Here is a 23,623-nt window from a genome sequence, read left to right as displayed (position 1 = left end):
TAATTAATCAATCCTTCGAATCAGGCATTTTCCCGGAAAGACTAAAAATATCAAAAATAAAACCAGTACTAAAAAAAGGTAACACTTCAGACTGCCCAAGTAGTTATAGACCGATAGCACTTCTTCCCGTTATATCTAAATTATTTGAAAAAGTTATGACAAATCGAATGTATATTTTTTTAGAAAAATTTAATTTAATAAATGAAAACCAATACGGATTTAGGAAAAATAAATCAACTACATTGGCAATATACACATATGTACAAGAAATATTGACATATATCAGAGACAAACACTATGCGGTTGGTATCTTACTGGATATGTCAAAAGCATATGATAATGTTTCACATCCCATTTTACTCAGTAAATTATATCAAGTAGGTATACGTGGGAAAGCCTACCACTGGATAAAATCCTACCTATCTGACCGCTCGCAATATGTACAAGTGGATCATATTGATGAGCGCGGGAAACTCAAATGCGTTGTCTCCAATAGTATCACAACAAATTGGTCTATTCCCCAAGGAAGCGTGATAGGGTGTCTCCTGTTCATCGTTTATATAAATGAGCTGCCTCGTGCTGCTGACAGTTTGTGTGTTATGTTCGCTGACGACATATCGTTACTATTTAAGTGCAACAGAATGGACCGCGATACCGATAAAAAAATTGTCCATACTTATAACTCCGTTAAGGATTGGCTACAGATTCATAACTTAAAAATTAACGCGGATAAAACTAAAATCATTCAATTTAAGCCCTACCAAAAAGTACCTTTAGATCTAAAAACAATTTCAAAAACTTTGAATGTAGAGCAGACAAACAATTTCAGACTTTTGGGAGTGTATTTGGACACACACTTGGATTGGAAGATTCATGTGGAAGCAATAAAAACAAAGCTTTCACAATTCATTTTTGCACTACCTACACTTAAAAGAAACACTAATCGGGAATGTGCGAAGACTGCATACTATGCCTATGCATACTCTTGGATGAGATATGGGGTAATTTTATGGGGGAATAGTACGGATACCGGTGATATATTTATAAAACAGAAAAAATGTCTACGAATAATAAACAATGTAAAGCCTAGGGATACCTGTAAACTGCACTTCATTAAAGAAAATATGTTAACTTTGCCGTGTATTTACATCCTGGAGTCAGCTATGTTTGTCAGAAAGCATACCAACCTCTTCGCGTTTTGTACGAGTGAGCGTCGGAAACAAAATATTGTCCTTCCGGCTCCACGTATAGAAATGTTTAGAGGAAGCCCTTTGTATCGCTGCGCACTCATTTACAACAAAATCCCTGGTATTTTAAAAGTGAACAATGATGATATCTTTAAAAGCGCCCTCAAATCGATGTTGATTAAAAAATGCTATTATACTATAAATTAATTTATGAATGACAAATTAAACTAGTATTAAATTAAGTAATTAGAATTTAAGTATGGTACTAACTGCATGCTAGTAATATAATTTTATTTAATCCTAACTTTAACTCTACCAAGATGATAATTAACTCACCATTAATATTACAATTGAAAATGTAAATATTGTAAGTTATAATGTATTTGCCCTCTTTGCGACACCCTGACAGGGTATGTTATAATATGAATTATTATTATTAATGATGATATTGTAACATAACATGCAATAAATAAATAAATAAAAAAAAGTTGTCAATAACCCAGAGTCAACCTGAAGATAATATAATATAATAGGAAGGGTTAGTTCTCCAGACCTTCAAGTAGTGGCAAAAAGGTATGGAGCTCATGTAACTTAGTTTATCTATGACAAAAACAAATTCTCTCCCGTTGGTTGACAATTGATCTCCGAATGGTTTGGCTTCACTTACGCCATCTATTGTCGCAAAAAATTATAAAGCGAGGGACCAAACACCCTTAAGATTTGATAATAAGCGGGGTAGAGCAAAATGTGAAATTAATCTATGTCTAATTTGTCTGCATCATCAGCCTTTGTTACAGTTCAAACAATGGTCCATTAGGCTTTCTGGCTTCAGGTTCTGTCTTAAACTCCCTTTGTCATGTTGATAAAGACAGATTTCTTCGAGGAAAATCTTGGAGCAGGCAGTCATACGACTTTTGATATTTGTCTATGAACTTCAATCCTAACTGCAGTCAATATGTTGAGTTCTGAAATAGTCTAGGTAGCAACATGACTTAACTATATAGCGATAGAGGCAGCCAATCAGCTCGCGACACCACACTTCAGGACCCCGATACCGACCCCTCCGGCGTGGTCGACGATTTCCCTCAACCAGCGCTTATCGCTATCGTTAGATTCGATTAATTCTTTAAAATACTTTTCCTCTCAGACGACGCCCTGAGCCGAGGTTCGCGCCCAACTGGGCACCCTCAGGCCTGTTATCTTAAAGGTTGTAGGTACCAGGTGAGAGCCTTCAGCGCTCCCCATTTGTCTGGCCAAGTATATAGTCTTTTTTTTGACGTGACTTATTGTAGATTTGCCAAAGCGGCAAATCTACAATAAGTCACGTCAAAAAAAAGACTATATCCTATATATAAGCGCCTATATATCATATTATGGTTCTATACAAAACGTTGGCCGCTGTCTTAGATACAGGATGTTAGTGACATCGTAACAAAAACTTTGATGAGTGATTCAGACCATGATTCTGAGTTGATATCAAGCAGAATTTTCCGTCTCAAAAGTATGGAACTGAAAGTAATGAAACACAAAAATGTCATGAATTTGCGACATAATAATAATAAGGGACTCCGTAGGCCCGAGACAAAGTTTATTTAGGTAAAATTCCACTTGATATTAACTCAGAATCATGACGACGCTCTCATTAGTTGTCGAGTCGCTGTGGCCGAATACGGTCAGGAAGGATTGATTTGATTGATGAATTTTAATAAAAAAAAACGTAATAAGTCCGACATTTTATCAAGTTTTTCTATGACATCACAGTGTGTTTTTTCGTACAAATTCCATAGTAATTTCGTGTTTTGACGTTTAGTAAATAGTAACTGATTTAGTAAATAGTAGGTAACTAGCTTATTCCATTATAAATGACTTATGACTATGTCCTTTAAAGGGTGTGTTACTGACTGTATCAGTCTTGAAAGACTTCTCTTTATTCTACAGTAAAGAAGACAAGAAACTTAGTCCAGCATGTAATCTACGACCCCGACGACCCGATTACTCTAGCCATAGAGGCAGCCAATCAGCTCGCGACACCAAACACTTCAGGACCCCGATACCGACCCCGCCGGAGTGGGCGACGATTTCCCTCAATCAGCGCTTATCGCTATCGACCCACTAGGTTCGATTAATTATTTCAAATGCTTTTCCTCTCAGACGACGCCCTGAGCCGAGGTTCGCGCCCAACTGGGCACCCTCAGTGAGAGCCTTCAGCGCTCCCCATTTGTCCGGCCAAGTAGTTAATGCCATCTACAAAAAAATATATATTCAAAATTCAAATTTGCCATGCGGCAAATCTACAATAAGTCACGTCAAAAAGAAATAAAAAAATAAAAAAAAAGTCCAGCATGATGTGGCGTTGGATTCAATCAGTTCATACACTTCCGACACACGCATCCCGCTTCAAAGGCTCTGTGTGTAGCGCGCATAACTACCTCATCTCCCTAGCATTATCCTGTTTTTCACAGGGTCCGCTTACCTAACTTGAAGATTTGACCGGTTTTTTACAGAAGCGACTACCTCACACACATAACTACCAGCTAAAATCTTCTCCCATAACAAATCGTCACATATTAATATTCGCATTGTTGGCGATTTCAACGGAATCTGGCACAAACTGAACTGAAAAATGGATCTGCGACAGGGGTGGAAGCTTTTATCGGCTAATGCTTAAAAACCGTCTCCTCTACAGAGACGTAGTAAGGTGTTCGAGGGCCAACCGGGAATATTATCAGGAACAGATCACTGGGCTTGAGTCTACTTGGAATGGAAATTATACTATACTATTTAAGATTTGTAATGTACTTCCTGTTAGTCTAAAGCACACTTATTTACTATTAATATTAAATAGCCATAGCAATCCAGACCATAGAGAACTTGTTGAGCATGGCCAGTGTACACGGCCGATGTCGACGGGCAGGTATGTCGTACCACGAGTCAACAACTACTTCGGTGACAGAACACTCCGGTAACGGATAAAAATCAATGATGAAATAGCATTTGAGATCCAAACATAAATTCGGAAACAAATTCGACAATAATTGGTTTAGGCCTGTGTTGGATTCGAACCTGCGACCTCAAAGTGAGAGGCAAGCGTTCTACCAACTAGGCTACCGCGGCTTCCCCGACACTGTACAACCGATATTCCAGTTTATTTGAACAGCCATAATATAAGGGGCGAACTTATACTATCTGCATCACTTAATATTTTACAACACGATTTGGACACTTTTTATAAAAAGAAGTCCTTAGCGAATGTGAACCTTTGTTTTAAGGATGTCAGTGTGAAACATATAAGTATTTTGTAACTTACTTTGTAATAAAATCTCAAAATGTTTATAAAATGTTTAAGAAAGCTTTAAAACAGCTTTCTTTCTTTTTGCAAAACCAGCTTTCTGCCAACAACTTTATCCGCGCAAATTTTCATTAGTAAATCTGTCTTCTGAAAGTACTCTCAAGTTCTTCCCATTTTTATATTTTGAACTTGAGAGAAATCGTAAAATTGAGAGTTATGCATGGGATGAGGGGCGGTATTTGAGATAGCATTTGAGATAGCATTTGAGATAGCATTTGAGATAGCATTTGAGATAGCATTTGAGATAGCATTTGAGATAGCATTTGAGATAGCATTTGAGATAGCATTTGAGATAGCATTTGAGATAGCATTTGAGATAGCATTTGAGATAGCATTTGAGATAGCATTTGAGATAGCATTTGAGATAGCATTTGAGATAGCATTTGAGATAGCATTTGAGATAGCAGATAGAGAGTCGTTCTCGGAGACATTGCACATGCACAGGTCCTTTTTGACTACATCCGTCCATCTTGTTTTCGGTCGTCCTCTTGGTTTAGACCAAGAGGATATTTCGATTGGCTGTAACATTACCCACATCATCGGGAGGTCTTCTTTTTACGTGCCCACATGCAACATAATATGGACTAGTTTCCGAAATAAGTATTTTGAATTTAATGTTTTGGGATCTTGGGGGTCCCCCGACGGCCCTGGCCTGTCCCTGGGTACCAACTGCCGCGTCTAAGGTCCCCTAATTCCACTAATTTGCCACTTGCTCTTACACCTAAAATATCGGGGGCAATTTTTCATTTCTCAGATCTTTTTCTTATAATTCCACGTCAATTTTCTTTGATGTGGATTAATGTTTTTTTGACGAAAATGGACGAGAGGTACTTTTGCAACGATTTTTTTTTTACTGGAGACAGGCAAGTGTATTGACTACACACACACTCTTAATGACCCACTTTCGAATGATAAGGATATAATTTAAACAAAATAACATAGAGTAATGCATCACATGAGGAGCTCGGTGGCGCAACGGTTAACGCGCTCGGTCTGCGATTGTTGAAGTTAAGCAACTTTCACAAAGGCCGGTTATAGGATGGGTGACCACAAAAAAAAGTTTTTATCTCGAGCTCCTCCGTGCTTCGGAAGGCACGTTAAGCCGTTGGTCCCGGCTGCATTAGCAGTCGTTAATAACCATCAATCCGCACTGGGCCCGCGTGATGGTTTAAGGCCCGATCTCCCTATCCATCCATAGGGAAGGCCCGTGCCCCAGCAGTGGGGACGTTAATGGGTTGATGATGATGAATACATCACACTTGTATTCCCGAAGGGATAAGCAGAGGTTTTGCTGTCACCAGCTCCGTTTGAGTCCCATGTAATAGTTGGCGAGTCTATTGCCAATAACCGGGCATAAATTCTGGAAACCGCGCGATATCAATTATCTGTGATATTTGAATTCAAACTCATAATGTCGAATTCAGTGGTGCAGACCCCGAGCTGGGCAATTTGCAAGCCAATTAACTTACCTAATACGTTGCATGCAAAGAAGTATAACAAACTGGACACTCTATACAAAAATCACTTTTTTTTTCTACGGGTCATAATTGGCCGTGCGTCCAGTAGAACCTCTTAAATTTTTTTAAGTTATTTATTTAATACGCTTGACTCTCACAGTTCGAAGCCAGAACGGGCCTAAATCTATAATTTTCGAATTCATGTTAGGGTCATAAATTAATATCTTATAAAGTGTTCAGCGGTGAAGAAGAAACATCGTGAGGAAACCCACATATTTACCTGAGAAATGCGTTTCTGAGGTACGTGACCTAACCCGTAGTGGGCTAGGTTTTCCTTCGCAGATTAAAAGGTCAAACAGACAGGCAGTCGCTTCTGTAAAAAGTCGGACCTGTCTAATATTCAGGTTAGGTGAGCGCACCCCGTGAAAACGGCATAACGCTAGGAAGATGTTGATTTTATGCCAGTCACGGATGAGTGACAGTTGTTATTTTTAAAATAATTGAGTGAATGAATGAATGACCCGGGCATTCAAATAGTCTTCTCAGTGATATGCAACCTGTTTGACGTTCGCTATCAACTTAATTCTCTCGGGTTACTGGCCAATGTAAAATTTTGATAAGGTCGTTTAGACTGCCTAAAATTGACGTGTGTCGTCCTTAAATTTCATGCCTGTCGATTACCCGTCCCTTTCCTTTTCGGCGGACAAGAAAATGACAGGTAAGTATAACTTGAACCAGCACCACTGCCTCCGCAACTAAAATCCAATTACACGTAAGTACCTTCCAAATTTCGGCTGACCATCTGACCACAAAAACAATAGTCAAGTCATTCAAACCTCAGACCTCCAACTCTTGATATCTGCGCAAAAACTGACTGGATCTCCACAAAAACTCTAATACGATTAACCCGAGTATTAGAAAGGTTTTTTCCTTTACCGCCATTAGGGAGTGACTGAGTGACTGTATTAGATTTTTTCCCCAGTACAAGTGGTCCGATGAGAATGGACAGTAAGTGATGGAAATATGTTGAGGTTGGATTGGGTTTCGTGTCAGAGAAATTAAAGAAGGGAATTGCCTTCTTTTATCTTTATTTTTTAAAGCTTAGTCACAAACAGCACCTATAAATAAATAAATCCTTATTTCAAGTAACCATTGACTCATATGTGTCGCTTGTACAGGAACATTCAAAAGTGGTACTCCAAACTAAATACAATAAATTGTTAATACATTGTTTTGAGTTTACGCGGTTATTATCATAATTAAAACACATAATAACGGTTTCTTACCGCGTTTAAATCAGGGACCATGGCACTTGCAACAGTGTCGAAATATCGGGAGTCTCATCCCTGATTTAAACGCGGTAAGAACCCGTTATTATGTGTTTTAATTATGATAATAACCGCGTAAACCTAAAACAATAAAAAGTAATCAGTCACTACATTTAGCTTATAAGTTGCAAATGTGTTACTTATTATAATGTATTAATGTAAGTGATTGTTAGTAAACCAAATAAATAAAAATAAAATACATAAGCAATGTAAAAACTGTCAATTTGAAACTTTTTTTATTGTTCCAGTGGCGTGTTCTACTGTGACGGTGACGAAGTGCCAAGCGGCGCTGCGCACCCTGCAAGCGTTCCCGTTCTTTAAGCCGACATGTCTCTGTCGCGAACCCAACGTCGATCCTGAATGCAACTCCTTCCGCGACTTCTTGTTTGACCATCCTTGCGTGTTCGTCATGAAGAAAGGTAAGTGTACCTTCACCACGGTGCAGCATTTTCCATGCTACTTTTTTAGGGAAAAATAGGGCAGTGGTTTCCCTCTTGCCTTCCGCCCCGCAGTACTCTGTCTGACGCAAAACACTGACTCTGTCTGACTGAGACTCTGTCTGTTGTATTCTATTTATTACAGCAAAATTATAAGATGTTTCATTCTAAACTCTATTGCCAACAGAGAAAGATCCGTACCCAGTGGAGACCCTGCCGACGTGTACATATGCCCTGAGTGTCTGCCATAACGAGAAAGCCTGCTCCGTACTCTTTGACCGCTTCAAAAACGCTTGCAAGGCGAGAGATGGAGAATGTCGCATGGAAGACAGGTACGATTTATCTTCTTCTGCTATCGTGTGGGTTGTGAGGTGTAGTACCAACCTCATCAACCCTGGTGTCAAGGTTACTATTGAGCCGCCAAACGCCCTTGACATGGCTCATGTAACTACTTACTTACATCAGTAAGTTGTAGCCGGGACCAACGGCTTAACTTGCCCTCCGAAGCACGGAATCATCTTACTTTTTCGGACAATCAGGTGATTCAAGCCTGTAATTTCCTAACCAAACTACGGACCACAAAGTTTAATGTTTGTGATAGGTCCTCACCGGGAATCGAACGCAGGACCTCCGGATCGTGAGCCCAACACTCAACCACTGGACCACGGAGGTCGTTCAGGGTTACTATTGAGCCGCCAAAGACCCCTGTCATGGTTCATGTAATGACTACTTAGGGTGGTATTAATAAACGAATCTCAGCTGAGACTGCCCTCACGATCATGCTCAAGTCTCTGTTTTTATATGAGAACTGTCACATTGACATGATCTTGAGGGCAGTCTCGAAGCTGAGATTAGTGTATTAATACCACCCTTACTTACATCAGTAAGTGGTAACCGGGACCAACGGCTTAACGTGTACGATTTATCCAATATTTATTTACATACATACATAGACCGGAATAAGTGGAGGACGTCTTTGGCCGTAGGGTGCAAAGCACACGATAAAATCTGGTTCCAGATTCTAGCCGACAAGCGCGAGAGGCGACACAAAAGTGAGAGGGCCGATTTACCACCTATACCATCTAATAACCCTCAACTACAATGCCAGTCGTGCGGCCGCTACTGTCGCTCTCGCATTGGACTTTACAGCCATTTTAAAAGCTGCCACAGAAACGCTGTTTGAATCATCTGATAAAGATGTAAAGGCCTGAAATGATGACATACATAGAATCACGCCTATTCCCCCTTGGGGTAGGCAGAGACCACGGAATTCCACTTACTACGATCCTGACACCACCTTCGCTTCTTCCACTCTCATGAAAGACTCCATGCATGCTCGCCGGTTTGGAGTAGACTTGACCTGGTCTTTCTGTTGAAATTTACTTTAATGTGCGCAAATATCAAATTGCAATATTAACTTTTTAAATGAATTGCAACAATATGACCTTTTAACCCCCCAGTGTCACCTGCCACAGAGTTCTCTAGAGTCTAAGAGATATGCCGCGGGAGCATAGCCGGTGGTACCGAAATATGCACAAAACAATCATATTCCGTGAGGCAACGAACGAATTCTAAAACTGATCATTCATTGCTTCTTTGGTACCGCACAACCACAACTAGCGCTTGTGTTACTACGCAATGAACGGCGGGTAAAACGGTAGGTCAGATTCAGATTTTCTGGCTCCAAAATGTTAATCGCAGCTGTCTTTCTTGATTTAGGGACGCATGCCTAAATCTACCGGAGCTAAAAGCAATATGCATAGTTAATACTTATTAACTTCAAGTGAAAACATATTTCGGGCGGTGAAACGGGCATTTCCCATTTAGTTAAGGCGTTCCTTCCTCGGCAAATGTAATCGTTAACCTAAGTACTAAATAGTCCATATATTCCCAACCATACTTTCGAACAATCAGGTGATCAGTCTGCAATGTCCGGTTACCTATCATAAATCCGATTTTTTATATTCGAATTGCATTTCTCCGAAAACGTAATGCCATTTTTATAACACCCATATTATTGTTTTCCGGAAAAGTGTAATCCATACTTTTGAATTGCAAATATTTGATTCCCATTTTGTTCTCTTGACCATGGATTCAAAATTCAGAATATCGTAATTAGATAGTAATGTAAACCATACGACGACGCTCAGTGGGTAGGCCCGCTACAAGGTAGACCGACGATCTGGTGAAGGTCGCGGGAAGCCGCTGGATGCGGGCAGCGCAGGACCGATCGTCGTGGAGATCCTTGGGGGAGGCCTATGCCCAGCAGTGGGCGTCATACGGCTGATGATAATGATGTAAACCATACACATTACTAATTCGAGTATTTGTTTTCCATATAGTTAAAAAACATAAATAATGAATAACTACATAAAATACCAACGATAATTATATTTATTGAGGTATTTATTACATTTATTAAATTTTATTTTTAAGTATTAAATTTTATTAAATTTTATTTTTAAGTATGAGTCATACAAGTGCGTAAGGGTGTTAGTGACACCGTAACAAATACTGCGGGGGATGATTCAGACCATGATTCTGAGTTGATATCAAGTGGAATTTCCTGTAGGAAAGTTCATGAAAATTTTAATGCTTTTTAAAAATATTATTTCCATACTTTTGAGACGGAAAATTCCACTTGATACTACTCAGAATAATGGTCTGAATCATCCCTCAATGTTTTCGTTACGATGTCACTAACAGCCTGTATGTTTTTTTTTTATATTTATTAAGATTGCGTAGTAGTAGATAGTGATCATTCAATATCTTTGGTCTACTCCCTACAGCTGTACACCTTCCCATGGTCTCTTGCACTTATTATCGATCGTATGCAAAGTTGCCCACGACATTCTTCATTACTGAGAATTCAAAGGTCATCTTGTCTACTCGCTAATTCAACATTTTAACCAAGTTAAAGATAGATAAATGGATTCTGGTAGGGCTCTAGCTAGAACATATCCGATTGAGAAATTGGTCGGTGTACTGCCGAACGGAAGGTGATTGAGGCTACCACCGTTCTACACGCCCTATCTATGGAGTAATGGCGATTATTCCACTGACAAGAGCGCAGCTCTTAAATAAAGAGAGAGAGAAAGATAGATATACATGGTACTCAACATATCCCCATATGCCCAAAAAATAGGTACCTACGTATAATACAAGGTATCATTTGTACATCATCATCTCCCTACCGTTATCCCGTGGGTTTCCTCACGATGTTTTCCTTCAGCGCTGACCACGTGATAGTCATTTATGACGAACAAAACGTGTGACAACCCTAAAAGTCGTGGTTAAAATTACCTCACAGGCGGATCGATGGAGTATAATATAAATTTAAAATCGATGTTGAGTGCTCTTCGAAAGACAGAATGCATTTATCTTGTAAAACCTAACTGTTCAGTCTGGGACAAGTTTAGAGTGCTATCACTACCCCGTCAGTTGTTCGTCCCTTTCCGTTTCGGTGGATGAGAAAAAGACAGGTATAACTTAAAATTATTTTACATGACATGTACGGTTAGGAGCATTAATATGTATACCATGTTGGTACCATGTCACATTAACTTCTTTGACAAATTGAACTGTAAGTCTCACTAAATGTCAAATATGTTAGTGCGACTGAGTCCTAAAGTGGGTACATTATTTTGCTCATGACTGTACTGGAATCAGCACTTTTGTATAGCTGTACTTAGATATAAATAGTTCTTTAATGGTCTAAACCATGGAGGCTGCTTATACGGTCATGAACAACTAGTGGTTAGAACGTTAGGCTCACGATCTGGAGGTCCAGGTTCTATTCCCGATAGAGACATTGTCGAAATCACTTTGTGAGACTGTCCTTTGTTTGATAAGGACATTGCAGGCTTGACTCACTATTAGCCGTAAAACACATACACCAACCCGCAATGGAGTAGCGTGGTAGAGTATTCTCCATACCCCTTCTAGTTGATTTAGGGGAGCCCAGGCATAGGCTGTTTATGTTATGAGTTTATGACCTTATAAATTCCTACTAAAGTACTTCGCACTGGCAACCCTACTTCCAGGTCATTGCCCCCAGCCTATTCCAGATTTACAATCTTTAAATAAACTACACAGATTCGTAGACACGGCCGCTGCATATTTTGATAACAGTAATAAAACTTGGCTTCGAGTTATGTCAAGTTATTTCGTTTAAAAATATAAATTTATTATTATTATTAAACCCCCTCCCCCTCCGGTTGATTGAGGGGAGGCCTGTGCCCAGCAGTGGGACTTATATAGGCAGTTTATGTTATGTTTATTATTATTACTTGCGGTGTTTTTGTAGGTATAAGTGTTATTGAATACAGCACTAGTTTGCAAAATTCATCATCCATTATTAACATCACGCTCCTGCTCTTCACGAGGTCCGATTATCCAACCTGAAAATTTGACAGGCCTGAGGATTTTTTACAGTAACGACTATGTTTGGTAGAGCATGTCTGGTAGACCACGTTTGGTAGACCATGTTTGGTAGACCATGCCTGGTAGACCATGTCTGATAGACCGTATCTGGTAGACCACTTCAAGTAGACCACGTCTGGTAGACAATGTCTCGTAGACCGTGTCTAGTAGACCATATCTGGTAGATCATGTTTGATAGACCGTATCTGGTAGACCATGTCAAGTAGACCACGTCTGGTAGACAATGTCTGGTAGACCGTGTCTGGTAGACCATATCTGGTAAACCATGTCTGATAGACCGTATCTGGTAGACCACGTCTGGTGGTAGACCATGTCAATAGACCGTATCTGGTAGACCACGTTAAGTAGACCACGTCTGGTAGACAATGTCTGGTAGACAATGTCTGGTAGACAATGTCTGGTTAACCGTGTTTGGTAGACCGTATCTGGTAGACCGCGTAGAATTATTTCTCATAATTAAACTCAGTCTCGTAATTGTGATCATACGTAACAGAACACTATCCTAATTTTGATGAGCGATGGAGAATGTCAACCAATGAGTTAGACATCGTTTACAAACCTAACCTAACCTAACCATTACGTTCGCAGGGAGGCATGCCGCGAAGCGTGGGCCGGGCTACGTCTGTCCCCCCTGTTTGGATGTATCTGCCCTAACACTCACATGAAGAAACGATGTGACAGGATCTTCACCGTCGTCAACCACAACCCGTGTGTCGGTGAGTATGCTACGTTTTAGATGCTCAATAATTGCGAGAAGCGAGTGAGAAAGTTCAATAACCTCAAGAAAATATGGGTCTGTTAAAAAAGAGTACTTGATAAATGTTTTTTTATTAAATTTTCGGGTGTTCTTAACTACAATATGCCCTGTGTCCTCGAAGGGGTAGGCAAAGGTGTGTAGCATATTTATGTAGCAGCTATATTTTAGTCCACTATTGCCTTTAAGGCTGCGTTTCCATTGACTCGGAGCGGAATCGACCAATCACCGTGAAGGAGAGAGTGACATAGCGTCTTCGTTTTTCGCTCTCTCGAACACTGTGATTGGTCAAATCCGCACATCTCAGCACAGAAACGCAGCCTAACCAGGCACAAATCTTTTTTTAAGTTTTTGAATAAATACTTAAATAAAATATACAATTTAGGCAGTCATGTTCCACCATTTTAATTATAAATAAGGCATTTATTTAAATTAAAAATATCTAACTATCAAAATCGTTGTCTTCTAAAGTTTGGTAGCTGCACATGCCTATTCGCAGCGCTCCCCATTTGTCCGGCCTAGTAGTTACCAAAGGCAAGGTACCAAGTTTGATTATAGACGGTGATACGACTCTGTGACGCGTGTGTACTTAGTTCATCTTGTGATGGATGTTCCTCTGACTACCCCAATTGGGATATCGTCGTGAACTTATGTTATGTTGGTACTATGAGTAGCTATACCTAGTGGTATAGCTACTTACACACTTACAGTTGCTATCAGAAATCCTGGCACAAGAACTATTTTCATTAACGCAATCAATACAATTCATTCAGTGTAAGTATCATTCGAACTCGCTGATAGAATAGTAAGAGTTATCGCGTGGGCCATTCGTATTTGCTCTAGCTTCTAGAATATTCCAGATTAATGAAAAGACAGGAACATATTTCGTAAAAGTTTTAGGAATAGGCATAAGAAATATTTTTGACCCAATACAGCGAAGCCCCAAGCGGCGCGTAGCGCAACAGAAAGCTCGGTGAGTTACGGGTACTTAGTTCATCTTGCGATGGATCATCATCATTAAGAGCCACGATCTTCACAGTGTAGCATTTTTCATGCTACTTTTTTAGGGCAAAATAGAGCAATGGTTTCCCTCTTGCCTTCCACCCTTCGTTTTGCATTGGATATACCTCTGAAAAGTCACTTAAGGAAAAGCTAAAAGTACTATAGTTTTAGCTAAAGTTTACAGTTTGAGTAGTATGTGTATAAACCTCAACCAACCTGCAATCAGTAAAGCAGCGTCACAACCGGGACACTTCATACAAAACACCTCGTTTTACGCAGAAACTACACATTGACGTTATCGTACACGCGCATCTATGTGTGTGACGTCTGACACTATATCCGAGGGGGGTGAGGTAAACCTAGCTCAGACGCTGATGGTAGTGGAGAGTTGCCGTTATTCCGTTATTCTTATTCTATGGCAGCGTGGTGGAGTACTCCAGAAGCCCTCAGAGTATCATTCCTTATTCTATGCCTTCAGGACGATTGAAGGGAGGCCTGTGTCTAGCAGTTGGACATATGCTATTTATATAATACATATTTTGAAGTTTGCGCGATTATTATCATAATTAAAACTCTAATATCCCTCATTGAACGCGATAAGAACCCGGTATTACGAGTACTTATGTTTTAATTATTTATGTTATGTATTGAACAAAAAGGTTAATTTACGAATACCCCGCGACGAAGACTGAACTTAGCCAATCCCTGATTCAATATAGGAACGTTTGATTCATTTCTTACAAGCCAAACTTCCCCCTCTCGAAGGGGTTATCCAGGCTTAAGCCGGGATCATCTCGAGGCACCCACGCCAACTTTTAATCCGGCTTAAGCCTAAATTTCTATAAATTGATTGTGAGATTCTGACTAATGGCATTGTGACTCGTAAGTTGAAATGGCTACGAATAAAATCTTTTCGGATTGTGTACCTCTTACATTTATCACAACTAAACCAATGATGTATAAATGTTACTAAGTAAACTTACTTTAGTTCTTTTTTGTTTTTATAGCACTCGGATATGTTTACTAGCTTTTTATTGTTTGCTGGTTTCCTTGTATTTACTCGATAATTGGGTTGCGTAATAGGTTCAAGATAAATTATGAAATACTGATTACTAAATAAAGACTGATCTAAAACTAACGAAAAACTTTTTATTTTCTATATTTAACTTATTTATGAATTTTAATCAAGAAAAACGTAATAATAAGTCCGACATTTTATCACGTTTTCTATGACGTCACAGTGTGCTTTTTCATACAAATTCCATAGTAATTTCGTGTTTTGACGTTTAGTAAAAAGTAACTGATTTGACTAGTTGGAAAATAGCCTATTACGTCCCATTAATAACATGACTACTCAGACATTTTCCAGATATATTGTATCTCAAAACCTTGCATAAAACACGTATCGGAAGCATGTTATCTTAATAAATAAAACCCCGAAATAATACAAATAAAAATAAAAGTTTAAAAACAAGAAAAAAAAACTAACTTTTTTGACAAATTGAACTGTAAGTCTCACTAAATGTCAAATATGTTAGTGCGAAAGAGTCCTAAAGTGGGTACATTATATTGTTCATGACTGTACATTTATTTGCGTAATTGTCAACGTAGGTAGTTATTAAAAAAAAAATTAAAAACTAAAACCCGACTCGACGAAAAAGTATGAAACAAGAAAGTAGGTATTTATTGCGCTAAGTAAACTTTTAGGACAGTTGGGCATACAACCACGGCTATCTTAAAACATCACTATTCGGAAGAATTTCAGAGAAATATAGCTACCTATTTTCTTGTTTCATACTTTTTAGTGCGTGATTTTTTTGGAGTCGGGTTTTTAGGTTTTAATCTTTTATTTTTTTAATAACTACCTACGTTGACAATTAGGTACGCAAATAAATGTACAGTCATGAGCAATATAATGTACCCACTTCAGGACTCTGTCGCACTAACATATTTGACATTTAGTGAGACTTACAGTTCAATTTCTCAAAAAAAATAATGTGACATGGTACCAAAGTGTATACCATACGTATTAATGCTCGTGACCGTACTTTATTGTTAACAGTGTCGTGCAGTAAGTCATAAAAAATTATTGAAACTTTCAAATCAGTATACATGCAATACTAGTTCTAAATCCAAAAACTTACAATTGCTAGTCGCATTTGATTAATGTTTTCGATAAATAAGTCGTCATTCTTCGCCATTTCGAATCCCGAGACCGGACTTGCACAATGAGTTATTGATTTACTTTAAGTGTAGTTTTCACTAACACAATTGGCTCGACCTATAGACGGCGATATGGCTCACCACCTATCCACATCGGTCTAACAGAAAGCTCGGCGAGGTGTGGGTACTTAGGTCATCTTGCGAGGCATTTTCTGGAAAAACAAAATTTTGTAAGGCTGCCATCTTGTTTTTCCGCCATTTTGTTTTTTTTACCGGCGATTAGATTTGACCAAGATAATATTTTTTTTATGATTTTTTTTTTCTTCCGTACCTTGACGTTGGCAGAATCATCGTTTCTAAACGATGCAGCCATAAACTTTAAAAAGTGAAGTGAAGTAGGTCTTGTAAAAATAAAAAAGTTGCGGGTGCGATAGGTTTTTCAGGTCGTATGGTACCTCCCTGATGCGGAGCAGGTTTCGAGGATCGAGAACAATTTCCATACTCCATACATGATTTTTATCCTCGAGACATTTTCTGGAAAAACAAAATATTGTAAGGCTGCCATCTTGTTTTCCGCCTTTTAGGTTTTTTTCACTGGCGATCGAATTTGACCAAGATTTAAATAGGGGTTGTGAAAATAAAAAAGTTCCAGGTGCGATAGGTTTGCCAGGCCGTAGGGTGTCTCCCTGATGCGGAGCAGTTTTTGAAGACTAAAAAGTATTTCCATATTAAAGTTGACGTTTCGATCACATTCTACATCCTCTGACTATCACAATTGGGATATAAACGTGTGCATGTTATGTTTTTCGTCACTATTGTAAAGCCATCATAGCGTGTTCTTTGGTCATGTATTAACAGACAAAGGGGTAAACACACTGGCAACATCCGCTCGAATAAGCAAAACGTAATCTCATCAACAGATCCAGACAGACGAACTCTTATTCCGGGAAAAACTCCATGTTTGAATTTCGCCGGATTCAGAGAGCACGGTGTGAGGCATGAACGAAATGCGTGTTACTACATTACGTCGCCAAAACCACATAAGCTTGGATTTCCTCCGGTTGTTTAAGAGGAGGCCTGTGTATGTTTATATATTGTACGGAATTAACTTCGCCTTAAAGTGAAAACCATGTTTTGAAAAATGGATTACGTACGGCTTTGAAATAGACTACTCTTGGCGCCATCCCACTCGCGTCAGACAGAGTACTGGGCGGAAGGCAAGAGGGAAACCACTGCCCTATTTTTCCTACTTTAAAGTAGCATGGAAAATGCTATACCGACATGAGAGTGGCTCGTAAATTAGTGATGATGACCACGATTCAATAATCTTGAATTAATTTCTTGAATTTGAATAAAAATTGGAATAAATTCGTTGTGAAATATTTTATCAGCTGTTTTTTTTTGCAGTATACCATTCACGTATTAGAAGCATATAGTTTTAGTCACCTACCTACACGTGAAGGCTCCTATCTTGCCCAACAAGAGGAGTTAAAAAGAGACATTAAAAAAGGCTTCCATCATAACCCGCCTTGCGCTTGTAACCAACCCCACACTCAACTTTAAGGAGTTTGAATCGAAACACGAAGCGACGGCTTAAGGATTAGCAAGGTTTAACAAACAAACGTAAATACGGAACGTAATTTAAGTCGTCCAACTTTTCTTCAGGCAGCCGACAAAATGCAGCGTTGAGATATTTTCGGATTTCCAAAAAAAAATGGAAAAATATCAGTGAAAGTTTCGACTATTTTTGGGAGGAAAACGTCTGGGTTGAGGGATTTATTGTGGATGAAAGCAATTGATGTTTCGGCGAGTAACGAAAATAAAATAAGGGATTACTATAATGCTGTGTGAACGGTACGTGGCTGTTTATTTCTCTTTGATCGATTCCGTCAGTAAAAGCGAAATTCAATAAAGGATTTACATTATTTGTCACTGTGCTTCTGTGTAACACGGGCTTGCTTCTCAAGCGGGCAGCACCGAGCGCCGGTGCGATCCCCGCTACCAGACTTGCGCCAATGAGTTTGCACCAAGAAAAAAAAACCAGGTTTGCCAGGTAGGTTTGCCACAAATGGCATTAAATACTTCTTAATTAAAACACATAATAACGGGTTCTTACCGCGTTTAAATGGGGATATAAGACTCCCGATATTTCGACACTGTTGCAAGTGCCATGATCACGGGATGACTGATGAGATTGGAGTGGAGTAGGTAGATCCATAATTTTCTACGGGCAGACATATCTGTCTACCCTCTTTCTTTGCCGCTTGTTTATAACGTGAGGACACAGTGAGTGCGGTTTGTCGTAGTGAGTTTGGTGCGAGTTCAGATGGTTCCGAACATTCCGATATCAAAAACATAAACAAGCGGCAAAAGAAAGAGGGTAGACAGATATGTCTGCCCGTAGAAAATTATGGATCTACCTACTCCAATCCAATCTCATCAGTCATCCCGTGATTATGGCACTTGCAACAGTGTCGAAATATCGGGAGTCTCATATCCCCATTTAAACGCGGTAAGAACCCGTTATTATGTGTTTTAATTATGATAATAACCGCGTAAACTTAAAACAATGTATATTAAATACTTACTTCTCCGGATAAATGGGGAGCCCTGAGCGCAAGCGCTGAATGAGGGAAATCTTCGATCACGCCGGCGGAGTCAAAAATAACAAAAATCGACCTCTGTTCTGTGATGAAATCCATACTAATATTATAAATGCGAAAGTGTATGTGTCTGTTTGTTTGTCCGTCTTTCACGACAAAACAAAGCGACGAATTGCCGTGAGTTTTATGTGAGAGTGACATAGGCTGCTTTCATAAAACGGGGGGTGGAAGTTTTTATAGAGCATTCCGCAATTTTCAAGGGAGAAAGCTAAAAATTGGTATGCGAACTATTTGTGACTCACAAAAAATCGGGTGTCATTTTTTTCTTGGAAATGTGCCCCCAGCTCCTTCATAGAAGGGGTGAAATTTTATATGGGACTTTTCGCAGTTTTCAAGGTAGGAAGCTAAAAATTAGAACATGAGGAAAGTGTTACCCTGAATTTTTCCCTAGTTAGTCACATACCTCCTAAAATGCATTTCTCGGGAATGTGGATTCGCTGAGCACATGATAATCATTTATGATCTTAACATGAATTTGAAAACAAATTCGACAATCATTGCTGGATTCGAACCTGCGACCTCAAAGTGAGAGGCAAGCGTTCTGGGCGACCACGGCTTCGTTCGTTTCGTTTCGTTTTCGTTCATTTGTTTACGGAATGTCTACAAAAAAAGCCAATAACATCAATGGTGTATTAATTCAAAAAGTCGGACTCCAGCACAGTAGTGAAACAAAGGAAAGGAAATACTTTTAGCTTCTGAAGCCCTTTGCGGGCTGCCCCTAACCTTTTTGAAGATTTCGCCTCTTCAAAGGCCCTCGTACTTTCCCGTATTATGTTAATGCAGATTGAAAAAAAAGGTTACAATGTTCATAAATGATTTTTTGTGGAATACGAGTCGATTGTTTTAGAAGTAACATAAAGGCAATATTCTTGTACAGATACAACAAAATGTTAATAACCAAAGGACGTTGGTCGTCGACGTTACAACCCAAACCACAGAAGTACGAGAAATAGAAATAGAGTAGTTTCCAACTAGTCAAATCAGTTACTTTTTATTAAACGTCAAAACACGAAATTGCAATGGAATTTGTATATAAAAGCAACCTGGGACGTCATAGAAAAACGTGACAAAAATGTCGCACATATTATTACATTTTTCTTTATTAAAATTCAAAAATAAGTTTAATAGAAAAGAAAACGGTTTTGTCACCTTTAGATTTGTATTTATTTAGTATTCAGAATTTCATAATTTATGTTTGACCTAGGAAACTATCCAATTGGGTCGTGTACTAACGAAAAACATTTTCTTCTTTCTATTTGTGAATTACCAACCTTATCAACCCTGGTGTCAGGGTTAGTATTGAACCGCTAAAGGCCCCTGGCATGACTCATGCAACGACTACTTACTTACATCAGTAAGTAGTAACCGGGACCAAAGGCTTAACGTGCCTTCCGAAGCCCGGATCATCCTACTTTCTGACAATCAGGTGATCAGCCTGTAATGTCCTAACCAAACTAGGGATCACAAAGTATTTTTTGTGATAATTCCCTACCGGGATTTCGACCTGGGACCTCCGAATCGTGAGCGTAACGCTTAACCACCGTTTAGTAAAAAGTAACTGATTTGACTAGTTGGAAACTAGTCTGTTATGGCGTTCATAACGATTCCCGCAGTTAGGAATAAGAAACTTCTGTTGGTTCTGTCGCCTACATGAGGTCTAACAAAGCGTCGAACAACGCAAGTGGAACAATAGGCTCAGTAGGGACGGTCGAGAATGAAGAATCACTCTTAGTCACGAGTCGACTCAGTAGGATTGATCTCGTTTTAATCAAAGTGACTCAACAAATATTTCTCGGATGATTAGTGATTGTGATTACTCGCATATTGAACCATTTCAGGGGACTTTGAATAAGGACTACAATTTCACTAAATTGTGTATCTCTAAACGATATAATACCTTATGTGTATGTAGATAAAATGGGTATAGTTGCTAGTTCTTATACATATAAGTAATCAAATTTTATTCTTATTCTTCGTATTTAAAGTATCTTTAATAAAAGAGATTGAGGAGACACTAACTTAAAACTACGCAAATGTAAATGTTTATTTTTGTATATTTGCGTAATGTTAAGTTAGTGTTTGGGGGAGGAGATCCTTGGGAGAGGCCTATGCCCAGCAGTGGGCGTCATACGGCTGATGATGATGAAGTTAGTGTTTGATATCACTAATATTTTTATAGGTGCTTTATTTAAATAATAAAAGGTACTTCCATATTTATAATATAAAGCATTTTTTTAACTAAAATACAACCGCGTTGTACCCAGCCCTAGACTGGGCTGTATCACCCGCTTTCCCTTCGTGGGAACATGTACAACTGCTCAAATTACTTTTTCGAACACGCCTGGAAAAATATCCACGCGAAAAACACCTTTTCAAACATCCCTGACCACCAACGACCTCTGAGCGATAGTCTTCAAAACAAATAACTTACTTATACAAATTATGCAAACAATGGAAATTTTAAGGAAAATCACATCAAAAACTTCTTGGGGATACTTTCTCACTCGAAACTCGCTTATTAATGTTAAATAACTAATAGCAATAGCTTTAAGTGTTTAACGGCAACGCATAGGTACACGCGTTATTATGACACTAATCAATATGTATAATACGAACACTAGTGGTCCAAATACAGTACCTTGCGGCACGCCTGAGCGTTTAGGCGCATAGTACTCTGTTATTTTATTATTTTACGTAACGTATCAGGGCAACCTAGGGAACATAACGAAACAAAATGAATATGCAAAGCGTACAGCCATAACAATACAATATAATCAACAAAACATTGACACTACACTATAAAATGCTTGTAAGGAGTACTAGACTCACTTTCAAATAGCCGTCAACGTGTTTAATTAGTTATTTTAAGTATTTTTATTTTATCTATTACCTTTTTGTTATACGTGCCTATTTTGTTTCCAACACTGATTAGATACCTAGGCCTTAGGATTGACTTAGTACCACTACTTTACCACACAAGGCTGTTCCTTTATGTTTCACTGAACACTGAGCTTCTTTTAGTGTACTCCTGACTTCACACACCGTACAAGTGCCCGCAGTTACCTCAACTCTTGGCTTTGACACCTTCGGCCTTCGGATGGTCTCTGGGCTGCTGATAGATTGTTGTGGGGCGGCGAACACCTTACCTAGATCTCGCGTCTACCTCATCTCTGGAACTTGAATACTCTTAAAGGATCTCTCTATTCACGTAGTTGGAATTTACACACGCGAAAACAATTTCTAAGATTTCTACTTCAAATAACCAAAGGGTTCATTGTTTAAATGTATTCTTATTTTTCGTTTTATTGTGACAATCTTACTACACAGATGTACCTACTCTTAACGTAACAATCTACCCTTGGTTTTTGTCTCTATCTTATTTCCACAAACCGCAAGAACTTAGTCACGAAAATACCTAATCGTTCTCGTGAATAGAAGAAGCACATTCCAATAAGGGTATTCGCGGCTCGAGCTCGGGTGGAGGGCAGTTAGTAACGTGGTTGTGGGACAGCGGCGTGGAGCGACTGCCCCCCGTCGGTCCGCGCACTGTTCGAGTCGCCGCGGCGGCCGGCGTCGCACGCGCCGCCTCTCACGCGCTACGCCGCGCCCGACGGTACCATCCTGCTGGTCACCGAGAACGGGACGCGGCTGATGACGCGCGCTGCCGCCGCGAGCCTCCTGCGCGCCGCCCTACTCTCCCCGCGTCCCCCCCGGCCCCGCCACGGTGAGCCGTCGCCGCACCCTCAAGTCTTCTCTCTCTCTATGTGTCTCTCTTTGGCTCGAGAATCAGCAGATCCGGAGGCGCTTGACTGGGATGCTGTTATTTAGATTTGGGTTTGTTTGATCCTTAGACTTGACCAACTGTTTTGTCGATCTCGTTATCGAATTGGTCCATTTCTGTTTCTACATGGTAAATTATATTTTAACGTTAACATCATTAAATGTGTGCTGTAAATCTTTTAATTTGTGTAAGTACTTCATGTTAAAAAATATTATATAATAGTGTGGATCTTTACAGTGAGAATTTGCACTAGAAACCCGATATTGCAACTTTTCATTCATCAAAACCAACTTTTTAAAACAGTCAACGCATATGAAATTATCAATACCTTTAGTCAGAAAACCGGTCTAACGACAGTCCCTTTCAAAGTCTTTAAGGGATTTGACAGTACAAATACAGACATGATCTAAACTCCTTAATAGATCTGTCTAGTCCTTGTATCTGGATTCTCGGGTCATTTCTCTGTCGGATTCCGTCGCCTCTCGCACTGCACGCTTCGCACTTCGCTTCGTAAGGTAGGAGCGTCATAACAACCTCCAGGTGACACCCAAACTGCGAAAAACCGCAGAAATACTTCGACATACCAAAAGTTTTCAAAGGTTTAAATTTCTCACCAGTAATATCACTTCCAAATATTATACAATTCAACATAATTTTCGTCTTTTACAAAGTTTATCCATTGTCAGCAATTTTTCTCAAGTTGTTCTTTGCACATAGAAAATAAGCTCCATTCCAAGTTTAGCAGCGTCAACAACTTTAGCTTTAACTTTGGTAATTGTTAGTCAATAAGTAAAACTCGCTCCTACTTTATGCCTGCATGCTTTTAGATCGCCGCTGTTTTCCTGTTCCTCACATTTTACACTTTCATCAGCTCGTAATGAAAGTCTAAAATGTATCTTGAGATTTGCATGTTGCATGATTCTGACTGCATCTATTTCTACGATCTCTATGGTTACTGCGCGGCATAGACTTGGCTTTGACGATAGTTCGAGTGGGACTGCCATCGAAGGCTTTGCTATTCTAATTTCTCTAAACGGGGCTACTTCATTAAAGTTTTAT

General features: G+C 39.3%; 1 protein-coding gene across 3 annotated transcripts in view; it reads left to right on the top strand.

Moving 5' to 3' along the window:
• The window catches only part of LOC126377830 (uncharacterized), a 361,766-nt gene that overhangs the window by 319,691 nt on the left and 18,452 nt on the right, over nt 1-23,623 (top strand). For all 3 annotated transcript variants that reach the window (XM_050025772.1, XM_050025771.1, XM_050025770.1), the window contains 3 exons: nt 7,570-7,740; nt 7,946-8,090; nt 12,790-12,917. In XM_050025772.1, the coding sequence (XP_049881729.1) occupies nt 7,570-7,740; nt 7,946-8,090; nt 12,790-12,917 (444 nt within the window). The remainder of the gene's footprint in view (nt 1-7,569; nt 7,741-7,945; nt 8,091-12,789; nt 12,918-23,623) is intronic.

Source organism: Pectinophora gossypiella, chromosome 24 (assembly GCF_024362695.1).
Source record: "Pectinophora gossypiella chromosome 24, ilPecGoss1.1, whole genome shotgun sequence".
Taxonomy (NCBI): domain Eukaryota; kingdom Metazoa; phylum Arthropoda; class Insecta; order Lepidoptera; family Gelechiidae; genus Pectinophora; species Pectinophora gossypiella.
This window is presented reverse-complemented; position numbering and strand designations above follow the sequence as displayed.